This window comes from Trichoplusia ni, chromosome 18, assembly GCF_003590095.1.
Source record: "Trichoplusia ni isolate ovarian cell line Hi5 chromosome 18, tn1, whole genome shotgun sequence".
Classification (NCBI taxonomy): Eukaryota; Metazoa; Arthropoda; class Insecta; order Lepidoptera; family Noctuidae; genus Trichoplusia; species Trichoplusia ni.
The window spans coordinates 4696017-4716011 of record NC_039495.1 but is presented as its reverse complement, the minus strand read 5'-3'; the positions used below and the strand labels follow the sequence as shown (position 1 = coordinate 4716011).

Sequence of the window (19995 nt, the reverse complement as noted above, 5' to 3'; positions counted from 1 at the left end):
AAATTGGGTTTTGTCATAATCTAAATCATCTAACATCGCTTTGGAAAGTGCGCAACATACTAAGATGTTTACCAATTTTAATTTTCTTCATCACATAATAACATAAAATAACTTTGCCGAGACTTTCCATCTAATTGAGGTATTTCATCGAAATACGATAATTGAAGTTCTATAATAAACTTGTTTATCGTAGTACAGGTAATAACCCCATTATTTTATGTCATGGTGTCAAGTAAAGGCAGCTCTATAAAGTCAGGATATTTGTCAAAGTCGTGAGGGCAAGATCCTGAGGCACCTCTATTCGCGTAAACTATTCAAATGATACTATTGTATAAATCGGTCAATAACCACCCACCTTTTATGTTTTCCTATTATATCGTTTGAGGCTCGTGTAGTTTATAATAATAGATACGCTAGCTCTCTGATTTGTTATAAAGCGTAGCGTAGGTGATGATGCATTTTATTTATTTACCTCCACACTTCTAAGGCTTTATGCTCGCCTGGTTGATTATTTAGACTATTTCTATGGTTTTTATTGTTTTCTCTGTAACTTAGTAATCATCTTATTTAATTTAATTTCTTTATTATCCTTTGACGTAAATATTATTTTGTCTATGTAAATATTGAGCAATAATTAACACAAAGTCATTTGTAACTATCGGTAGACGATAGCCATCTAGACTAAAGTGTGGTAACAGGTTTTTTAGCTTTACACGTGTACGCGGTTTCTATAAATACTTTCGTGTAAACGTTTACAATGCCCGTACGTAACAATTAGGTATAGGTTACATTTGTACTATTATTGTTACATGTATGGTTTCTCTGTGCTGCTTGACGTACACTAATGTCACTAATGTCTATGTACATATAATAATGAAGCAAATCGGTATACATACATATCTGATATATTGTATCTAGACGCGTGTAAAGTTCCTTTGGAAGACTTTACATTTTTTTTCTACTGAATTATTATTTGCGACAACAAATAGGTAACTAATATTTACTGATACATCATAATGTCAAAAAAACAACAAAAACAACTTAACATTCAAAATAAATGTTCGTTACCAACAGTGGTTCTTCATAGCTTTGATAATACCAGTTTTATCTACAAAATACCAATTTATTATCAAGTCATTCGTGAGCTATAAAACCGCAAATTTCGCTTGCCGCGCCGAATAACAAAACAAGCCGAGCCCAATCTAGTAGTAGTAGACGCCAGTAATTTTACGGGCCGGTTACGACGCGACGACTTGTTTTTTCTAGCACCGCGCTGAGCAGCTGATTTTCGGCGTGGCAACTGTTAACGCCAAACAAACCGAAAGCACGCGCGCAACCACATGTGCTGACGTAATCCTGCCGTCTGACCACGCCCCCTCTTCCATCTCCCTCACTTTACTTGAATATGTTATCCCCGTCTCGCTCGTCATTGCAGCGTGACTGATTTTCTGCGTATTTCTTTTACTATGTACTTTATTTCTAGTACGTACAGTTTATTATCGTGTAACGTCACTATCAGAAAGTAAACTTGTATAGTCCTGTTTCATTCACTCGTGGTATGTCTGTTTCATTTACGTAGCTGTATTGAGCGCCTGCTGTTTATGTTCGCCTGGTAGTTTACCGCCACGGACTGCAGCCGTCGACGAGTGGTTGACACGGGTTTGACAAGTGTTGGCCGACCTAAGATGACCAGATCAATTTCTAATAGGATGTTAGTTGGATTGATAAGGAAATTTTCTTGATGATGTTAATGTTTGTAAGCAGTGAGATGCTTGTTTAACCCGTACTGAAGTTATTGTCTTTGTTAACAGAGGAGGAGCCGAAGTCGCCGGTGTCGGTGCGAGTGGTGACAGGGCTGCCGGTGACGCCGCGCAGCAACGGTGTCGTCCGGCCGACGTCGCCGGTGCCGGTAGCGCCCCCCTGCCTCCCCGCACCCGCACCGCCCGTCGTTGCGCTCGAGCCGGTCCTCACAGCGACCGTCCCTCCTCCCGCGCCCCTCCTCGACTTCGCACAAGAACATTCCAGGCCGCGGACGACGAGTATCAGTCATGGGTATGTTCTCCTGGTAACAGTGGTGTCCGAAACAGCTGGAGATTCGGATGACGATCTCGTCAGCTATCTTATCTGTATCGCATGTAGTATGGTATTATGTATGTGCGGTGTACTGTGTAGTCGCGCTGCGACTATTCAGCTAACCTACATAATTTTGTTTGTAAAGTATTGTATAAAGGAGTCAAAATGTATGCGTAACACCTAAAAACTAGGCATGTTGGACAAGTTGTCAGACTGTTTTCTACTTACTTTCATAAATTGTTGGTTCTTTCGCTTATTTCTAAAATACTTTTTCCATACAATTTATTAATTTAATAGATAGCGATTAATAGATAGTGTATACTAATAGATAGCGAATAGAAATATACTTTTTTTAGCAGATTCGAAGTAATTATCAAAAGAAAATTCGTTTTTAGACGCACGCAGGCTCATGCAGGGTATCATTGACCGGCAAATAACATTATCCGGCTAAGAAGGCAACATTATAAATGATAACACGAGTAATTTGTTTTTCAAACCGCAAACAAAACAGACTGATCGATGTCATTTTTTTTTTTAATTTAAATAATAATTCCAAGGAATACGTTAAAGGAAACAGTTTTATTTACACTTGGCATTGTAGGTAGCTTTCAGTATTTGCACTCAACTGCGCGCAATTACGCTGCACTGTTGAATTAATAAAGTAGAACTAGAACAATCACGTCATAGATATACAATAAAAATTAATGGAAACAGGTCTTAATGGAAATTGTAATTTCATCCTTGCCAATCATCTCTTCAACCTTATGTCGTTTTGGTATCAAGAGCGTGTGATGCTTGTGTTTTTCATTCGATTGCTGTCAAGGTTTGGATATTAACAACCATGAGTTGAATACCTAATCTATGAGATAGGGTTTTGTATTCATCACTGGATGAGTCCTTGTCACTTGCAAACGTATGCATCATTCATTCGAAGGTACGAGACTGTTTTGAAAATTAAGGCTGTGTAGACTCATGCAGAACGTCTATTTTGGTCGCGTTAATTAAGGAAAACCATGTTGTATATGACCATTGCACACTGCATCCGGTAGCAGACAAATTAACAATGATATGAACACAATAAACAATACAATCTGTGTATTGTAGTTTTTGTTGTGCACGTACAGGTTATGATAAGAATGGCTTTAGCAAAAAATTAATAGCCAGGCCATGACCATAAAATATTTAGTTATTTTATTTAGTCGTTGATAGTTATTTATTTTGCTTTTTTTTTACATGTCAGTTTTGTACAAAGAGCGTGTGCGCGCCGGCCAGACGTTACTGGCGCGGTATCAATAAAAATGCAATAAAAATTGACCTTTGAAAATTGATGATACATAAAATGACAGCTTACATAAACAGTTTACGTTGTATTGCATTTAGATCTGCATATTCGCTTATGACCCCGATTTTAACATAAAAAGGAGAGACAGTATTAAAATTGAACAAAATATTTAGAATTGAATAAATTGCGTCTAGCCACGTCCATTAACGATTATGATAATGGAATTATCCAGACACTAGCTGTTGCCCGCGACTTCGTCCACGTGGTTAGAAATTTCCCCATTTTCCATTGTATCTTCGCTCCTATTAGTCGCAGCGTGATGTTATATAGCCTATAGCCTTCCTCGATAAATGGTCTATTCAACACAAAAAGAATTTTTCAAATCGAACCAGTGGTTCCCGAGATTAGCGCGTTCAAACAAACAAACAAACAAACAAACAAACTCTTCAGCTTTATATATTAGTATAGAAGTATAGATTGCTATGTTCTACATCATCATAATACGCATTTATAAGAACCACGCGTTAACATTCTTGTTTCCTTGTTCACTAACTTAGCATTATTATATAATACGTATAATTATTAATTAAATTACGTCATCATTACAATAAATAACTTGTACGCTTTGCAGCTGTGAAAACTTTAAACCTTGAAATATTATTTCTGAATCATAAAAAAAGAATTCTTTTAAATTTATATTCAACGTTTTCCTGTTTTACTTTTGTTTTTTTTTGTAACCCGTTATTATTTTCATATTTTTGTTCCTAAAGTTTTGTGCAGTGTTTTAACAGTACCTAGGTGATTCAACTTGAAATTTAGCTTACAATAGTAATGGGTGATTGCGCAAGAAATGTTACGTGAAATACAAACAAAATTATGTTATGAGTCGTTACGTGTACTTATGCAGGTGACGATGTCGCCGACTAACGCGAGCTTAATTAATTTCCCATACTCAGCTTTGTAATTAATTATTATATTGGCATTTTGTTGAACCAAAGACGCAAATTGTAGGTTATTCTGTTGGCCCTTCGGAGGGGAATCACGTACGGCACGACGAAAATACAATAGCATCCAAATTAGTTTAATATTGAGACTTTTTATTTACTGGTTTCTTTGTTTTGCCTACAGGCCACCCCCAATCCCTTCCCCTCCGTCGGTCAGCAGCAACGGCAGCGGCAGTGGCTGCAGCAACGGTAGCGGCAGCGGGGGCAGCAGTGGCAGCGCGCCCCGCGCCGGCACGCGAGAAGTGCACAACAAGCTCGAGAAGAACCGCCGAGCTCACCTCAAGGAGTGCTTCGAACTCCTCAAGAGACAACTGCCCGCCACGCCCGATGATAAGAAAACCTCCAACCTTTCTATACTGGGCTCCGCTATTAGATATATACAGGTCAGTATCACTTTCCGCTGTAGCACCTTACTTCTCTGTTAGCCTGGTACCTAACGCCTTTGAAACCAATGTCGATGGCCTTTGTTTTTTTACTCCAATTAGGTTCGTTGGGTTGGATTTGTTTAATGAATTATTTTTTAGCTTTATCTGTATTATTAAAATAATGTTAATTTGACTTGGCATCGTTTTTACAAAGTAGCAATTTTTTTTTTAATTTAACATAATTATACGTGTTGTTTATTAAATCTGTAGTTTATTCATTTAATCTGTCAGTTTGCTCGATGTATAATTTACATGTATAACAAACAACTACTTCGTTAATTATCTTAATTGAAAGTGATCAAAAGGTCAAACATCTTTGTCAGCTCAAACGAATGTCCGATAATTTTAAAGCAATATAAAAATATTAAACTGCCTCTCACATACGTTTCTCAGAAAAGCTAAATCAATATTATTCTTTAGATATCTAAGATTCGTCATAGTGCAAAGAAAGTAGCGGATCGAGGAGTGTGGCCTCAATTCGAACGTGCATTTAGCGCAGTTTATTTAAAAAATATCGCGAAGACACTGGTTTTATCTAGTTATGCATGCATGTATTAATTATACAGCAGTATATGCATCCATGTAAGTTATGTATCCCCTTGAAGCATAATCCTTAGTGTTACATATGAATTAGAACGTGTAAGAGGACGCCTGACGACAGACCAAGGACTAGCTTTTTATGCCATCGACTTGTATTTCTAGTTTACAGCGTTTAATTGTAACTGTACTTTTTATGTCAAAAGTAATTTGTCTGAAGTCCTGGGAACATTGAGAGAGGAAAGAAATTTCTTTTTAAACATTATTAGTTATACAAAGGCAAAAAAAATATTTTTGTAGATTTTAGTTCAATAGAATATTACTTGTCAGGTAAACGCTCTAATAGGTAGTTGACCGTCTACCGACGATTCGTAATTTAATTATTTGAATACGGCTTCGTCTATGTTCGTTAATTGATATTAATTTTAGAAATGTTTCTTTTGCTTCATAAAATATCATACCAAATTGTATATTAATTCATGAAAGTAACCTTTCAATGATACGAATGGTATTCTTGTGTGTTCAGTGTTGATTTAATTAAGTCTTCTACAATTTCGTGTAGAAAGTTATGTAGGTGATTTGATTAAAAATGTTTTTGGTGAAACCTTTATTTTGAAGCATAATGTGCACACGTTGTTATTAAAAAGCGTTATCAGACAAGATTATTTTTGTTTGTTATTACAAACTGCGGGCTGTAATCATTATCAACATGACGTTTCTTGCGATATACAACGAACTTGTTTGTATCAAAATAGAATGAAAATGCCTTGTTACCTATTACCGAGTTATGACATCCTGGTATATTGTCTGCAGGTTCTTCGACGTAAGGAACGCGATTGTGAGCACGAGATGGAACGGCTAGCTCGCGAAAAGATCGCAGCGCAACAGCGGCTCTCCGCCTTGAAAAGAGAGATCTCGGTCCGAACAACTGTTCGCCCTCGCAGTATCGGTGCGTTAACCTCCATGCTTGTTATGCGCTCCTGGTACATTTGGTCGCGATTATTTAATATTTGGCGTCAATGTCATTTTTTTATGTTCTTCTTGTTATTGTTGTTGTAAACTTTGGTACATTCAATTTCTGTTCTATTAACTATACATACAATCAATTTAGTTAGGTTTAGTATATTTTAAAGCGCAAATGTTACTTGGTCGTATCAATGGTTTGTACTATATATTTTTTTTAAAGGTATTATTTGATATGAATTTAAATTTCTTTGTCATTGCCAGATTCAGCTGACGATAAAAGTATGGACGAAACTATTAATGGACCAGTTTTAGGAATTCCTTTAAGTGTAAGTAATTGTTATAAAATCCAAAAAGTAATAACTAAGTGTCATACATAAATAAAATGAATACAACTTTCTTTATTATAGATATCAGCATCGCCGCCACGTTCCGTTTCACGAATGGAAACGTCACCTCCGCGTACTCTAAACCTAAGCACGAAGTTGCGTACGCTGCCTATACAAATCACACCCACTACCTCGCAGGTATGTTCGCCTGGTACTTTGTTAGAAATTAGAGCTGACCTAATCTTGGATTAGGATTTGTGCTACTCGGGTTATTTCTTCATGTTCGTAATCTTTAGAAGCGTGTTGAATTTTAGTATGGAATAGAAATATTTTGTAAACGGTATATTTGTATGTTTTCAGGTTGTGAGGACATCGTATGGGACGAGACCCAATACTTTGACACTTACAACACTTGCGCCGGCAGATACTTCTACACAAGTTAGTGTTATAATTTTTTAAATTTATAAATATTATTTCTTAAATGGATTTAGTGTTAGTAGTTACTTTTTACAATAATAGGACAGCATAATAATTATAAGCTGCCTGCCTTAAATATATCATAAACGGGCAAATTTTTTTTGCTAAAAATATTTAAGTTCACTGCCAGTGTTTAGGAATTTATAAAATTTTTGGCAAATTATAGATAAGTATAGATTTTATTCATATTGAGATAACTAAGCAGTATTAAATTATAATTGATGGATTAAGTAAACTCAGCAGCTTTATAAACGAACGAAACGAATTTATTAAAATAAAAAACCTAGCTAGTAATTTGCCATCACACAAATGCAGATCCTGGTGTACAACTTCAAAATGTGCGTAATAATTAAACGTTAAAAACATAATATATATTATTATCGTACAGTTTAAAACTATTAAAATTCATTATCAATTAAATTCATTATTCAATTCGATATCATTTAAATAGCACAGTAAATAGGCGTAGAATTTAAATTTAATGAACAACGTATTTCTTTGTTACAGAATGGGCAGACAACCGTAGAAAATGGCGTAACGAACGCGCTCAGCACATTAGTACATCCAGCTCAAATACATTTGCCTATCTCACAAGTAAGTATTTTTTTTTAATATTATTAAAACAATGTTACAATATTATTTCAGAAACAGGACCGCAGAAAACAGCAGAGCTATTCATATAAGAAAAATCTAAGGAGACATAATATATATCATACCTCCAAACTTCTTTCACACATTTTTAATGTTAGTATAGAAAATTATTATCAATAACAATAATAATTTTGTTTTTATTATTTCTAGGTGGTCGGCAGCAGTGGCTTAGTGGTTAGTCCCGCGGCATTACAGCTGTTGTCTACTAGCAGCGGGCTGCGGGTGCTACAAGGTCCTGTTCATACTAATGGTGAGCTATGTTCTCCTAGTACATTGGTGCCATGGACACCTGTTGCTCGAATAACATTCGCTACGGTTGAAAATGTTTTGATTTCGTTTTTTTTCTCAAGTACCTAACTAAAATTTTTTTTAATCATTAAATTTGAAAGTACCTAAAGAGTGAAATCATTTATTTACATGCCTTAATTTCTTTCGGAAAATACACAGATTGTAAAAACGACGCCTATTTGTGTCTTACATAATATAAATAACTGGTTTTGAGTCATTTGTAACCAAAAAAAAATATTGCAGTCGTGTCTATCATAATTCGGTAATATATGTATGTTTCCCTTTGCCAGGTGTGACAACAACCACAGTGGAAAGTAGGATATCAACGTTAACTAAGGAAAACGGATTAGTTTCCCCCACGCCGGTGTCTACGACAACAGGTATGTCTACAATTACCACTAATCTTTATTAAAAATTGATTAAACATCTTTTATCCAAAGAATTAACTTAATCAAATCTAACAGAATGTTGGTCAACCGTTAAATTAACAGGGGTTTCTGAATTACATCAAATTCTTCTGCATTTTATTCAATGTAATCGAAGTCTTCAGAATAGCTACAGCAAAGAAAGAATTTTGCTTCAAGTTGACGATTTAAAACTGTACATTTTTTTGTAATCCACTGCTTTTACTGAACGCTTTTTAAAGATATGATAAGTATAATCTTTATGGTACGTAAGAATATGGCACAGCTTAGATATTACAAATCTGTTGATCCATAATATTCTGTTATTACCGGCAGCGCAAAGATATATAGGTATCCTACATTATTAAGAGGCATTAAGAGCTATAAACTTTCCTATCTAAGAGCAAATTGCAGTAAACACTACAAATCAAATATTAATCCATGTTACAATCAAAATTGTAAAACTTAAAACTTCCACACCGGTTTCTCTTTAAAAATCATTTTTTAATCTAAATTAGCTTCATTTTAAACATTCTTATATTCATTGAAAATGCTTATACTCGAGACAATTCCAGTCATATCAAAACATTAGGTTACCAAAAGTATTGTGACTCATCCAGTTAATATTTAGTTCTGCAATAACTATTGTATTATTTTCCAGACGGCAGCGTGGTAGTGAACGGGTTGACGCCGCTGGTGGTGTCACAGCCCGCCGCGCATTTGTTACAAACGCACACCCTTACACATAAGGTAAGATTATAATATATACAAATTGTAACCGATTTCTGGCAGTATGCAGTTTGTCACTTCTATATCGTGACATTACGTGCCTTAAAATATCATAACCATTGTTCAATTACTTCAAAGATGTTTTATATGGCAGCTGACGCTAAAAAGTTACACCATAAGTGCGTTTTGCGTTACTTAAAATTTGATAAAGAAATTACACTTCATTGTATTAAAGTCGTATTCAGTTTCGTAGCGTGATTAATTTCGTATTTTGCATTTCTAAAACGGTTGAACATGTTTTCATAGGCTGCCTAAACAGCGCTGAAATTTTCAGAGTTCACCTATGCGTGATTTTCTTTTATTCATCGGGTACTGTTAATTCCTTACGACACTCCGAGTGATACTGGCTGGCGGGCTGCATAATGTTGCTAGGGCATTAAAAAAAATCATGTTTTGAAGATGTTTTCGAGCGTGGCTTTGCTATTAAGTCTTCAAAAAACAAATCTAAAACAGTTTTTCAAGAATTTATAAATCGTTTGTGGTTTAGCTCTGGGTTCGCACCATAGTCACTGGCAAACTCCTGGATGATACCAAAAATTTTGAAAGTCATCTGATTGTTGCTAGTATAAAGCCCTTATAAATTCGGTTGGTTACGAACATACCAAGTGTTATATGTATATGTATTACGCTTTTTAAGTTGCTAGTCGGTTTTTTTTTTTTTGTCTTTAGGGGAAATGTGGTTCAGGTCGATCCTACAATAAACCTTTTACGTGGTTTCCTGGGCTGAAATTGCTTATCATTTAATGAAAATTAGTTCTCGGATGATAAGGCGATTCGGTAGCAAATAATTTATGAATTTCATGCATAATCAAACGTGAAAATTTATTAATATAAGATTTTAGAAGTGGCTTTATAAACGAATTACATATGTTTCGTAATTCCGCAAACCTAGCATGTAGCAAGTAGTTTAGCTGATCATTAACGGTGTTCCGACGCTGTCGATGTTTTGATAAATAAGTGCTGATGGTATATTTTTCTAACAAAATAAGGACAAGACGTGTAAAGACTCGCGGTCTCAGCGAGCGGCGCGGCGCCCGTACGCGCGGCCCGAGCTGCCGCCGCACCCCACGCAGCGCGCCTCCACGCCGCGACACCTCGATAACTCGTATATTAATTTCCTCGAGGTAAACCACACATTCATTACTCATTAGCGAAACTCTGACTAAACAATACATTACACTGGTCAATTCTGCGTTGTGGTTAGTTGTGTATGTATCGTAATGCTTTTGAGAGACAAGGATTTTGCACACCACATTTCTCCGAAGACGTATACCAGTAGGTGCGAGCCTATTGCTCTTTATCAGCATCTCTATAGTCTGACCAGTCAAACTGTCAATAAACTGAAATACCAATTACGCTGACTGGCAAAACGTTAACTAGATGAAAAATTAAAAGTTTAGGGGTGTAACTTAGTAGCGGAACTGGTTATATAGTGTATATTGAATACGGCGGTGTTTTCCAGATGGTAGAGACGCAGATGGTGAAGGGCAGCGTGGCGCCGCTGACGGTGAGCGCGCAGTACCTGTCGGCCACCACCATCGTGAAGCCCGTGGTGGTGGTGTCGGCGCCCGGGCCCGCGCCCTCGTCGTGAGCCCGGCCGCGCCGCCCGCGCGCTCTGCCCGCCTGGTACCCGCCGCCGCCCGCTGCGCAGGCCCGGTGATACCTCGGTGTCATACGATCGGGATCAAACTCTTCGCTAGTCTTCTATCGATGGCCAGGAATGCCATACACTGCCAAAGTTAACTTGAAGCAATAAATCAGTTATACGTATCTTAATGCCCCAGAAGATGATCACCGAGCTTGAGATGAAGACCCCAGTGTCGGTCAGTGAGTCTACCTCGCCTAAACACGACGACCATTCTCCGTGGAACATGAGACGGGCGGACGGGCGATGTCGGTACTGACATCCTTGTCACACTGCAGTTTTATTAATATGTGCGAAAGAGATGAGTAGACGCCGATGTGTGTCCGGAACGCGGAACGCGCGTCTTATGTTAAGACCGCGCGAATGTATAAAATGTATTTATGCAATGCCTACTAATAAATACTATAGTGGTCGTTTATTTCAAAGACGGTGTGAGCAAAGTGACAATGTGTGATGGACTTCAGTGGATATCAATAACCGAGTAAATCCGCGTCATATTTTTGTACTAGATAACGTTTTCGCATTGTGATCGAATTGAACAATAATTTGAATGGATGTATAAATTATTTATTAACTTTTATTTATTGTTTAAAGTCAATATAAGAATCAAGTTTGTGTAGAATCAAAAATGGAATGGAGCGGATGCCTGCGAGTGAGTGGCAGCGAGTTGTCGGCACGTGTAACATCACTTGGCTTAGCACACGCGGCCGCGGCTGTGACGTCACGCTGCCAGCGCGGTGTGGCACAGATTTAGAACATGTTTACTGTTCATTTCTGAGTCGCGCGTGTCAACTGAGCGCTGATGTCACAGAGTGAACGTTTATGCTAAGCTCATCATGACCCCCATTCAATATTAATTAGCAAATCTGGTTCAATATACGATAGAAAGGAATCCCTCTGTGAAATATAATATTAGGCTAAAATGTACTTGTTATGTATAGAACTAACAAGATAAAGTTTATTTTTTCTATATCTGTGATGTGTGCAGTTAGGTACCGTAGTTATGGAAACTCTGTACAAAGACCTCTTTAGATGTTGTCAATTTCTAACAGTTGTGTATAATGTCGTTAAGGACATATTGGAATTAATTAATTAGCTAATAAATAAATATGTGGCTTATATTTGTCGCGTAATGCAATATGTACTTGGTAACACCTTTTGTGATAAGTGGGCATTGCACCCGGAGACCGGAAGTTCTGAGCAATTTTAATAATAGAACATGTAGACTCGTGCTGTCCTGCTCAAATGTTTATTTTACAGTACCGTGTGATGAAATGGCACTATTTGTTACTTCATTTTATTTGTAAGGTTAGATTTACGACCAAGATAGCTCTTGTTGTTTATGTTGTCCTGGTCGTCGGAACAAGGTCTGGCCGGGTTGCATGGGCCTGGTGGCCGTCCTCACTGTGTGCCTACTAACTGATGTAAGGAAAAAGAGTTGTTATTATTAATGGTCAAGTCGCAAAGTGAACTTATAAGTCTGTTCTACTTACTCAATGTTATGTACAAAATTAAATTCAATCCTTCGTTATAAAACAGGTAATGTTGACAGTTCGAGTTCGCGATCTTAATATATTTTTGGACTCATTGAATACTAAAAGAATTCTCCTAGAAATTAATTAACAATTATCAGTTATTGAAGTGTTTTTAATCTGTTGAGATCGCGTATAGCTTATTAATCGTTAGTGCATATGAAACGATTACGTTTATTCTAAGACAATAGGATCAAAGAATGGCGAGAGGTGGGATCACGATGATCTGTGACCTAATTGTGCCAACATTAGCTGTTATTGTTGAGATACTGTAGTTGCAGTTCGTTTATTTATTGTCTATAGGACAGCATAATATGTTAAAAGTTTTTCGAGGGCGTAATTAAGAACATAGTGAAACTCTGCTTTAAGTATATGTCTTTTGCGGTCGTATTGTGACGTTTTAAGTAAAACCTTCATTGTTTTCATGGAAGACGGATCAGCTATTTGATAAGGCTTATCTGTTTTACAACGAAACAATTTGAACTCTATTACGTCACGATACGGTCGCAAATCATTAAACAAGTTCATTTGTAAGATTATATGAATGCCTAATTATATTTAACGTAGGTATTCATAAAATTAAGTGTTCATGTATGAAGAGCGTTTTTCTTTATATTGTTGTAAGACTTACGCCCTTGAGCGAATACTATAATGTAAGAAACTGTTTGTAAAATAATACATGTTATCACGAATCGAGCTTTAAAAATCCAATTACATATAGTGCAATATCAAAAAATTTGCTAATCGATATTTTTGCAAAAATATTAGTTTCGTGATTGTACTTGTCAATCTCTTAATATTTAACAAAGAAACTGGGCCAATTCTTTTAATACTTACATTATAAAGTCATAAGTTCTTCCTTTGGATTAAATTATTGTCGATATAAGAGTATCCCAAATGTTCTATAATTTTTTACTGTCGCGTCCTTTCCTCAGTACAACGGGATGGTAACAGAATTCTAGAGCTTTTCGGTAAAAAAAGGTTTATAAATAAGATTATACATATTTAATAAAAAAAAACATTTCGGAAATTGTTGATTGGCTGTGATGTTTTACCTACAAAGTTTCGGACAGTTTCCGTTAACATAAACATGAATATTTGCTAAAAATCACTAATACATAAGCTCACAAATAAATAAATCTATCTATCGTATAATTTTGTTATCATTTAAAGCGAATGCCTTTCCCAGCGCCATCTGTGTCGCGCTTACTGTAAACTGAGAACCCAAGGCCCGCTCCTATCTAGATTCTATTTTTAAAATATATAAAAAAAAACAGTATTTTTTTCTAATGCTTTTGATATGCGAAAAGTTTGTCACTTTGCCTAAGAATAGGTGAAATAAAAATGTATAAATAATATAAATAAAGAGAGAAAATTATTTTAGTTGTAATAATATTGTGAAGCGATAATGCTCATGTAAATAATGAAGTAGTGTATAAAACTAATATGTTAGAAATACACAGGAAATTACATATAAAATACTTTGTTTTATTGTTTCCTTGGTTTTATGATGTTTTTAACCCGAATTCATCATTTACTACACAAACTAACATTTGCATAACAACTGCTGCACTGCTTAAGTAACGGTTTTTTTAATTTTAAATTAATCATCGAAAGAAAAGGCATTGAAAGACAGAATCATGATCAAGGGAAGGTTCGGTTCTGAAATAGGTCACAAATGCAACGAAAGTAAAGCGTACTTCACGGCGTAGAGTAGCGAGTATCCTTCACGAGTTCAGAAGAGCTGGTTGGCCCCTAGAACTGATCCCAGCCTAGGGTAGATGGAATCTAGATTTTGGCAATAGATAGAGTATTTGACAGCAAAAATCTGTTTAGTCACTATTAGTCAGACAGACAAAATATAGGATAAGCATCTCGTAAACAAAAAAGGAAGGGGATACAGTGAAATAAAATCTTGTGTGACGTCACATACTAGTACGCTTTTTAATTGCAAGTGATGTGTTTAGCGTCTACTACCATACCATCCAATTCACCATCTTATTATAAGTGCTTTTAACATACTATTTTATACAATATTTTTTGGAAATCTTACTGAATCAGATTTTTGTTATAAGATTTTGTCAAATTCTTTCTTTGGAATCAGATTCATTTTGCCATTATTTTTAATCTATACTAATATATAAAGCTGAAGAGCTTGTTTGATTGTGTGAACGCGCTAATCTCAGAAACTACTTGTCCAAATTGAAAAAAAAATTGTATTGAATAGACCATTCATCGAGGAAGGCTTTAGGCTATAAACCATCACGCTGAGACTAATAGGAGCGAAGATACAATGGAAAATGTCAAAAAAAACAGGCAGGTATAAATCATAACTTATATCTTCTACCCACGGGGACGAAGTCGCGAGCAACAGCTAGTGCAGTATAATGATATAGTACCTTTAGATGTTGCCATAAAAGATTATTTATCATGGCTGAAGAATATTAATTGATGTTGAATCACATTTGAAATAAAAGCTTGTCATCATTCTGGTAACTGTGGTGATTGCATAAATCGTGATTAATTTAGTTATTTTCCATATTTCAAGTTCATACTTAGATTTTTCAGAGAAACGATAAGTACTTGTGCGTTTTTCAGAATAATATATTATTATAAATGAAAATAGTCACATGAACGATAAGTTTTAAGTGTATTTGATACAAAGACGGCAACAAGAGCCAGTCTTGTTGTGGTGGCATGGTGTATACCATGCTTCCTAATTATGACTTGTATATCGCTAACATACATACCCTACAATCCTACATACATACTTACTTTATAATATACCTTTACACGACGGAATTCTAAGAAGAATCGCTTGCCCAGGTAACTGGGTTGAGGAGGTCAGATAGGCAGTCCTTGTAAAACACTGGTACTTATCTGAATCTGGATAGACTGGAAGCCGACCCCAACATATTGAGATAGGTCTAGGACGATGCTGATAAGACAAAAAAAGCCTAATGTCACGTGGACTAAGTAGAATTTAAAATCTTAGTTGACCTTCAAGCAACAAGTCAAAATTTCCAAAGCGATGGTTAATCACAAATTCATGGGATTTATTTATAGACACCAAGTTCTTTACACCCTGCAAAGGGCAATAGCTGATTAGAATTATAATAACCTATTTGAATCCTGACCCTTACTCAGAGAGCTGCTTTGACCTTATAGGTCATTTTTGGGGTCATCACCGACTGTCGGGTACATGTTACTAGGATAGCATGTGATAGCAGTACGTGGAATTTCATGTCCTTTTGTGTAACATACCCAACGTGTCCCCATTGTCATGGAAACGTGAAACATGGTATAGTGTGTTCAAAACTTATGATCGGTTTATGATCAAAATTGTCTATGTGCAAATTAAACGTGATAGAGCCGTTTAGTAATCTCTGAAGAATTTAGGTTGTCGGACGCTTTATATAATGCCCAAAAAATAGTCTCACTTGTAATGTTGCTACTTTCCGGTTGTTTAGGTATAATTTTATTAGATTTCAGCATGTACTGCCGCCAGTTTAACATATAGGAGGGATATTCCTCTAGTAAAAAAGAAATACAATAATAGTGACAGTACCTGTCAAATAATTTCCAAATTTTACATACGAATTAAGTAACGATATCTTTAAGAAGCCTATTATACGGGGCCCGTATTTAGTTAAATTGTGTAATTGCGATCACTTAATTAATCTATTTTGTTTTATCTAAGACATTAAGTAGAGGCAGTTAAAAGTTGTTTGACCTGCCTCTATTTTAAGCATGATTGAGTAATAGGTACTTCCTTTTAAAGTTTCAGTGTGCAGTCTTAAACGATTAAAGTTTTGGGGTTTTACAAAATAACTCGATACTGAATCGATGTGTATCATAATTCTAATTGTTATGACAATCAAAGAGCGAATTATTTTTATTCCTGGTAACGATTTATCGTTTTGCCAAAATTTAAGAAATTAAATAAAGTAGATATTATTGCGTAAAAACATCACAAACATCCACGCATCCTCAAACTTTGAGGTTTATATATAATATAAGCAATTAAGCACGTACTATTTTTTATCAGACAATAATGATAACAACCTCTTTTTCCACATGTTCACCTAATTCAGGCACCTCATGCGTCATGCCTAAATATTCTTAGTATTTGTAATTCCTCTGACAAAAGATTAATAAGTCGGAAGTATTGTTAACAAAACTAAACAAACAATAATAATATTCAGATGAAAAATTCTCGGTAGCAACAAAAAGTCAAAAACTTTACACGTCAAAACGTTTTAGCACATCTAATGCAGAAATTATGCTAATCATTCCAAAAATCGGAAGTTTTGGCGTGTTATAAGTGCGATATTATTTATTAGGTGACAACAATAACAATATTTTAGAATTAAAATGATATTGTTTGTTTATTTTGTCAGATTTACCTTATAATATTTGTTTTCCGGCTCATCCCTCATCATAAGCATGTTTCCTTGTTCGCGACCCCCGCAATTCCCCGAACGAGTTCAAAGTATCGAAGGACGCACGTGAATCAGACGCCATATTTGATAAATTAAATATCTAATAACTCTGTTTGCGAATATATGGCGCCCTGCGGTTGCGGAGACTAGGTAATTTGTATGATGATTAATCGATTGACGACTGTGTTTAAATAACAATAATATTAAATATCGATGAATAATTTTGGAAAGAACCGTTCTTCCGACATCTGATTTCTTAGTATTTATTATAATCGTATTCGGTGGGAAACAAAGTCTCCTTAATCGCAACAACAAATTGCTTTTCCACGAGGAATAATTTTACTGCATAGCACTTCATTAAACCTAACCTCATAAGATTACCTAAGATCGCTAATTGACCTAATGCAGGTTTTTATTGTGAACTATAAATATTTACTATCAAGTTTAGTATGATTAGTTGTAATGAAGATTTATTCTGACTTTTATTGTCTAAGACCAGAGCCACATTTAGAACATAATAATTATACAACTCCGCAATAAAGATTAAGATGCTTTTAACATCTCCATAGGAACTGAACGAAGTCAGGAACCGATGAAACTTATTTACGAGTTTATGCCCAAAAACGACGAGGAAAAGATTAAGTTAAATAAATGCGATGCCTAATTCCATCCATATTAGATGTTATTATGAGTACTAGGTAAACATAAGCCGTGAGAGTTATGTACAACGTTGTCACGGCGCTTCACCGCATGATGTTATTATCTCATGTTTTTTGGAAGTAATGTTTCCTGTATACATTACGTGGAGGTTGCATTCGTATCAAGAAATCCTTCCGCTTAGATAGCGGGGCCTTGCAAGTCAACGAACTGTATTTGGGCATCACAGTTGACACATTTCCTAATGTGACGCAACTGATCGTAAGAGTCTAGGTCAATAGCGTTATGTCAAGGTTCGGACAGTGTTGTGATCGGAAACTTGGCGAATTCTCGTTACAAGGGAGGTTAATACTGAGTCATGTGAAATTGGAGATGTCCGCGACTTTCTGTGAGCCTTGTACTTTGGACGTAGATTAGTTGATAATTTGTTTTAGATAGATATGGTTGTTGCGATGAAAATTTCCACTTGCAAAGTAAATTGCATATAAGAACTACTTATACTTGAATATTATATTATATACTATATACATCGTTGAATAGCTTTTCAGCTTATCTTTTTTCTTTTCATGATGAATTAGACCAAAGCTACTTCGAAGGAAAAAAGTGGTCTTGCTATTCTTAAAAAAAAATCTTGAAAAATCCTGATTGAGTACTACCATCTATTTGAGTTATATTATTGCAGTTTTGAAAAAGAAAGGGCGCTCTGTAAGGCGCTATCAAGCTTCCATAAGTCTAATACAACTGATAGCTATATATTGATATATACTGCTGTTATATACTAATACAGTTGATAATGGACAGTCAAATCAACGTAAATATATATGAGTTACTCGCATATTTAATTCAGGACATATTTAGGTATACGTAATAGGTATGTTAATTTGTCAAACATCCGTAATAACACGGAAGTCGCGGGAAATCGTCACATCTGTATAATATTATAAATGTTATTGTCGGAAACTTGTATTGTTTATCGTAATTACAAATATTTCCATTAGTGTGGAAGATAAATTGTATCTTTTAGGTTTCGCCGCAGTTAGTAAAAAGGTTTTTATCTATACTAATATATAAAGCTGAAGAGTTTGTTTGTTTGTTTGAAAGCGCTAATCTCAGGAACTACTGGTCCAAATTAAAAAAATCTTGTTGTGATGAATAGACCATTCATCGAGGAAGGCTTTAGGCTTCCAACCATCACGCTGCGACTAATAGGAGCTAAGATATAATGGAAAATGTGAAAAAAACCGGTCAGGTATACCTAAATCATAACTTATATCTTCTACACACGGGGACGAAGTCGCGGCAACAACTAGTGTACTTATATATTGCCAAGAAAGGAAATGCGATAAAGTAGAATTAGAACGTTAAAAACTTTTTAACGTTTAGATATCAATACCAGTAGCATGAGCGTTCCTTCAAAAATATGAAATGATGCATTCATTTATAATGAACACACATATCTGTCTAATCTGTAATTATTAGGAAAAAGTACACTCAAAACGATGATATATGAAGATATATTTGATAGCATTCGCATTATTTGGTCGCATTTATGTGAGCCCACATGCCATAAATACTTTTTTACATTACATTTATTTGCAATATCACGTGATATACACGCTTGTCAAGCTTGTTTAAGCTGTGGCTGTAGTCTCCCAGGCTGTGCCATAGTTTTCCATAATAATTCCTTGATATTTGCTTTCCTTAGTAAGTCTGGAATGGATGTCAATTAAAAAGCCAGGATCCACTTGGATTTGAAATTAATTTAGAAACCTAAGAAGAAATTTTCTTAAAGAGAAATAACTTAATCAATATTGGTTCATTAGTTCGAGAGCTACGATGCCATAGAGAGACAAACAGGCACCAAAAACGAATTACTTTTTGATTGCGGATAAAAAATGGAGCTTTCATTTAATCTCTGCTATTATCTTTTTTTTATTCTTGTTACTATGCCTCTATGATTAGATCCGTGTATTGCTTAATTAAAACTCGGCGTTTAAACATACCGCCCAGTAGGCAGGGAGTTCCAACAGTGTAGTTGGAACTTCCTGCTTACTGGGCGTCAAAAAAGACCTCAAAAAGTTTGCCTAGGTTTTCTCTAGAAAGTTTTTCAGCCTACACATAGCGTTTATATTTAAAAAATAAGCAACATTTTCCTATTATACTCAAACTATGGTTTGAATTTTATAAAAATATGTTGATTGGATAAATTATAGTCTGTACTATTTTAACAACATCGACAGTTAGGTTAATTTTGGTGATTAAAGAATCTCTCCATTTTTTTCTGAATGATGTAGGAATCAATCATGAATAGATAGAAGTGTTTTAATGTATCAAGTAAGTGTGTCAACTAGTTACAGAATGACTGCATTGTAATGGTTTTATTTACGTCGTCAGATATCTATTTTTATTTGTCGTAAACAGCAATGAGTGGCGTTATAAAATACTGAAAATCCAAGAAATAAATAAAAGCTTGTGTGTAAAAATAGGTTATTTTAAC

The 19995-nt window shown here is 35.4% G+C and overlaps 1 protein-coding gene across 5 annotated transcripts in view; it reads left to right on the top strand.

The window, feature by feature from the left end:
• LOC113503029 (max-binding protein MNT-like) overlaps positions 1-13878 on the top strand; it is a 30041-nt gene extending 16163 nt beyond the window's left edge. For 3 of the 5 annotated variants that reach the window (XM_026884821.1, XM_026884818.1, XM_026884817.1), the window contains 12 exons: positions 1812-2052; positions 4484-4742; positions 6135-6270; positions 6549-6613; positions 6695-6811; positions 6974-7051; positions 7598-7684; positions 7892-7991; positions 8320-8409; positions 9095-9183; positions 10212-10346; positions 10685-13878. In XM_026884821.1, the coding sequence (XP_026740622.1) occupies positions 1812-2052; positions 4484-4742; positions 6135-6270; positions 6549-6613; positions 6695-6811; positions 6974-7051; positions 7598-7684; positions 7892-7991; positions 8320-8409; positions 9095-9183; positions 10212-10346; positions 10685-10813 (1526 nt within the window). In that variant the 3' untranslated portion in view covers positions 10814-13878. The remainder of the gene's footprint in view (positions 1-1811; positions 2053-4483; positions 4743-6134; positions 6271-6548; positions 6614-6694; positions 6812-6973; positions 7052-7597; positions 7685-7891; positions 7992-8319; positions 8410-9094; positions 9184-10211; positions 10347-10684) is intronic. The other 2 variants (XM_026884819.1, XM_026884820.1) reach the window with 2 other exon arrangements.
• The last annotated feature ends 6117 nt before the right edge of the window (positions 13879-19995 follow it).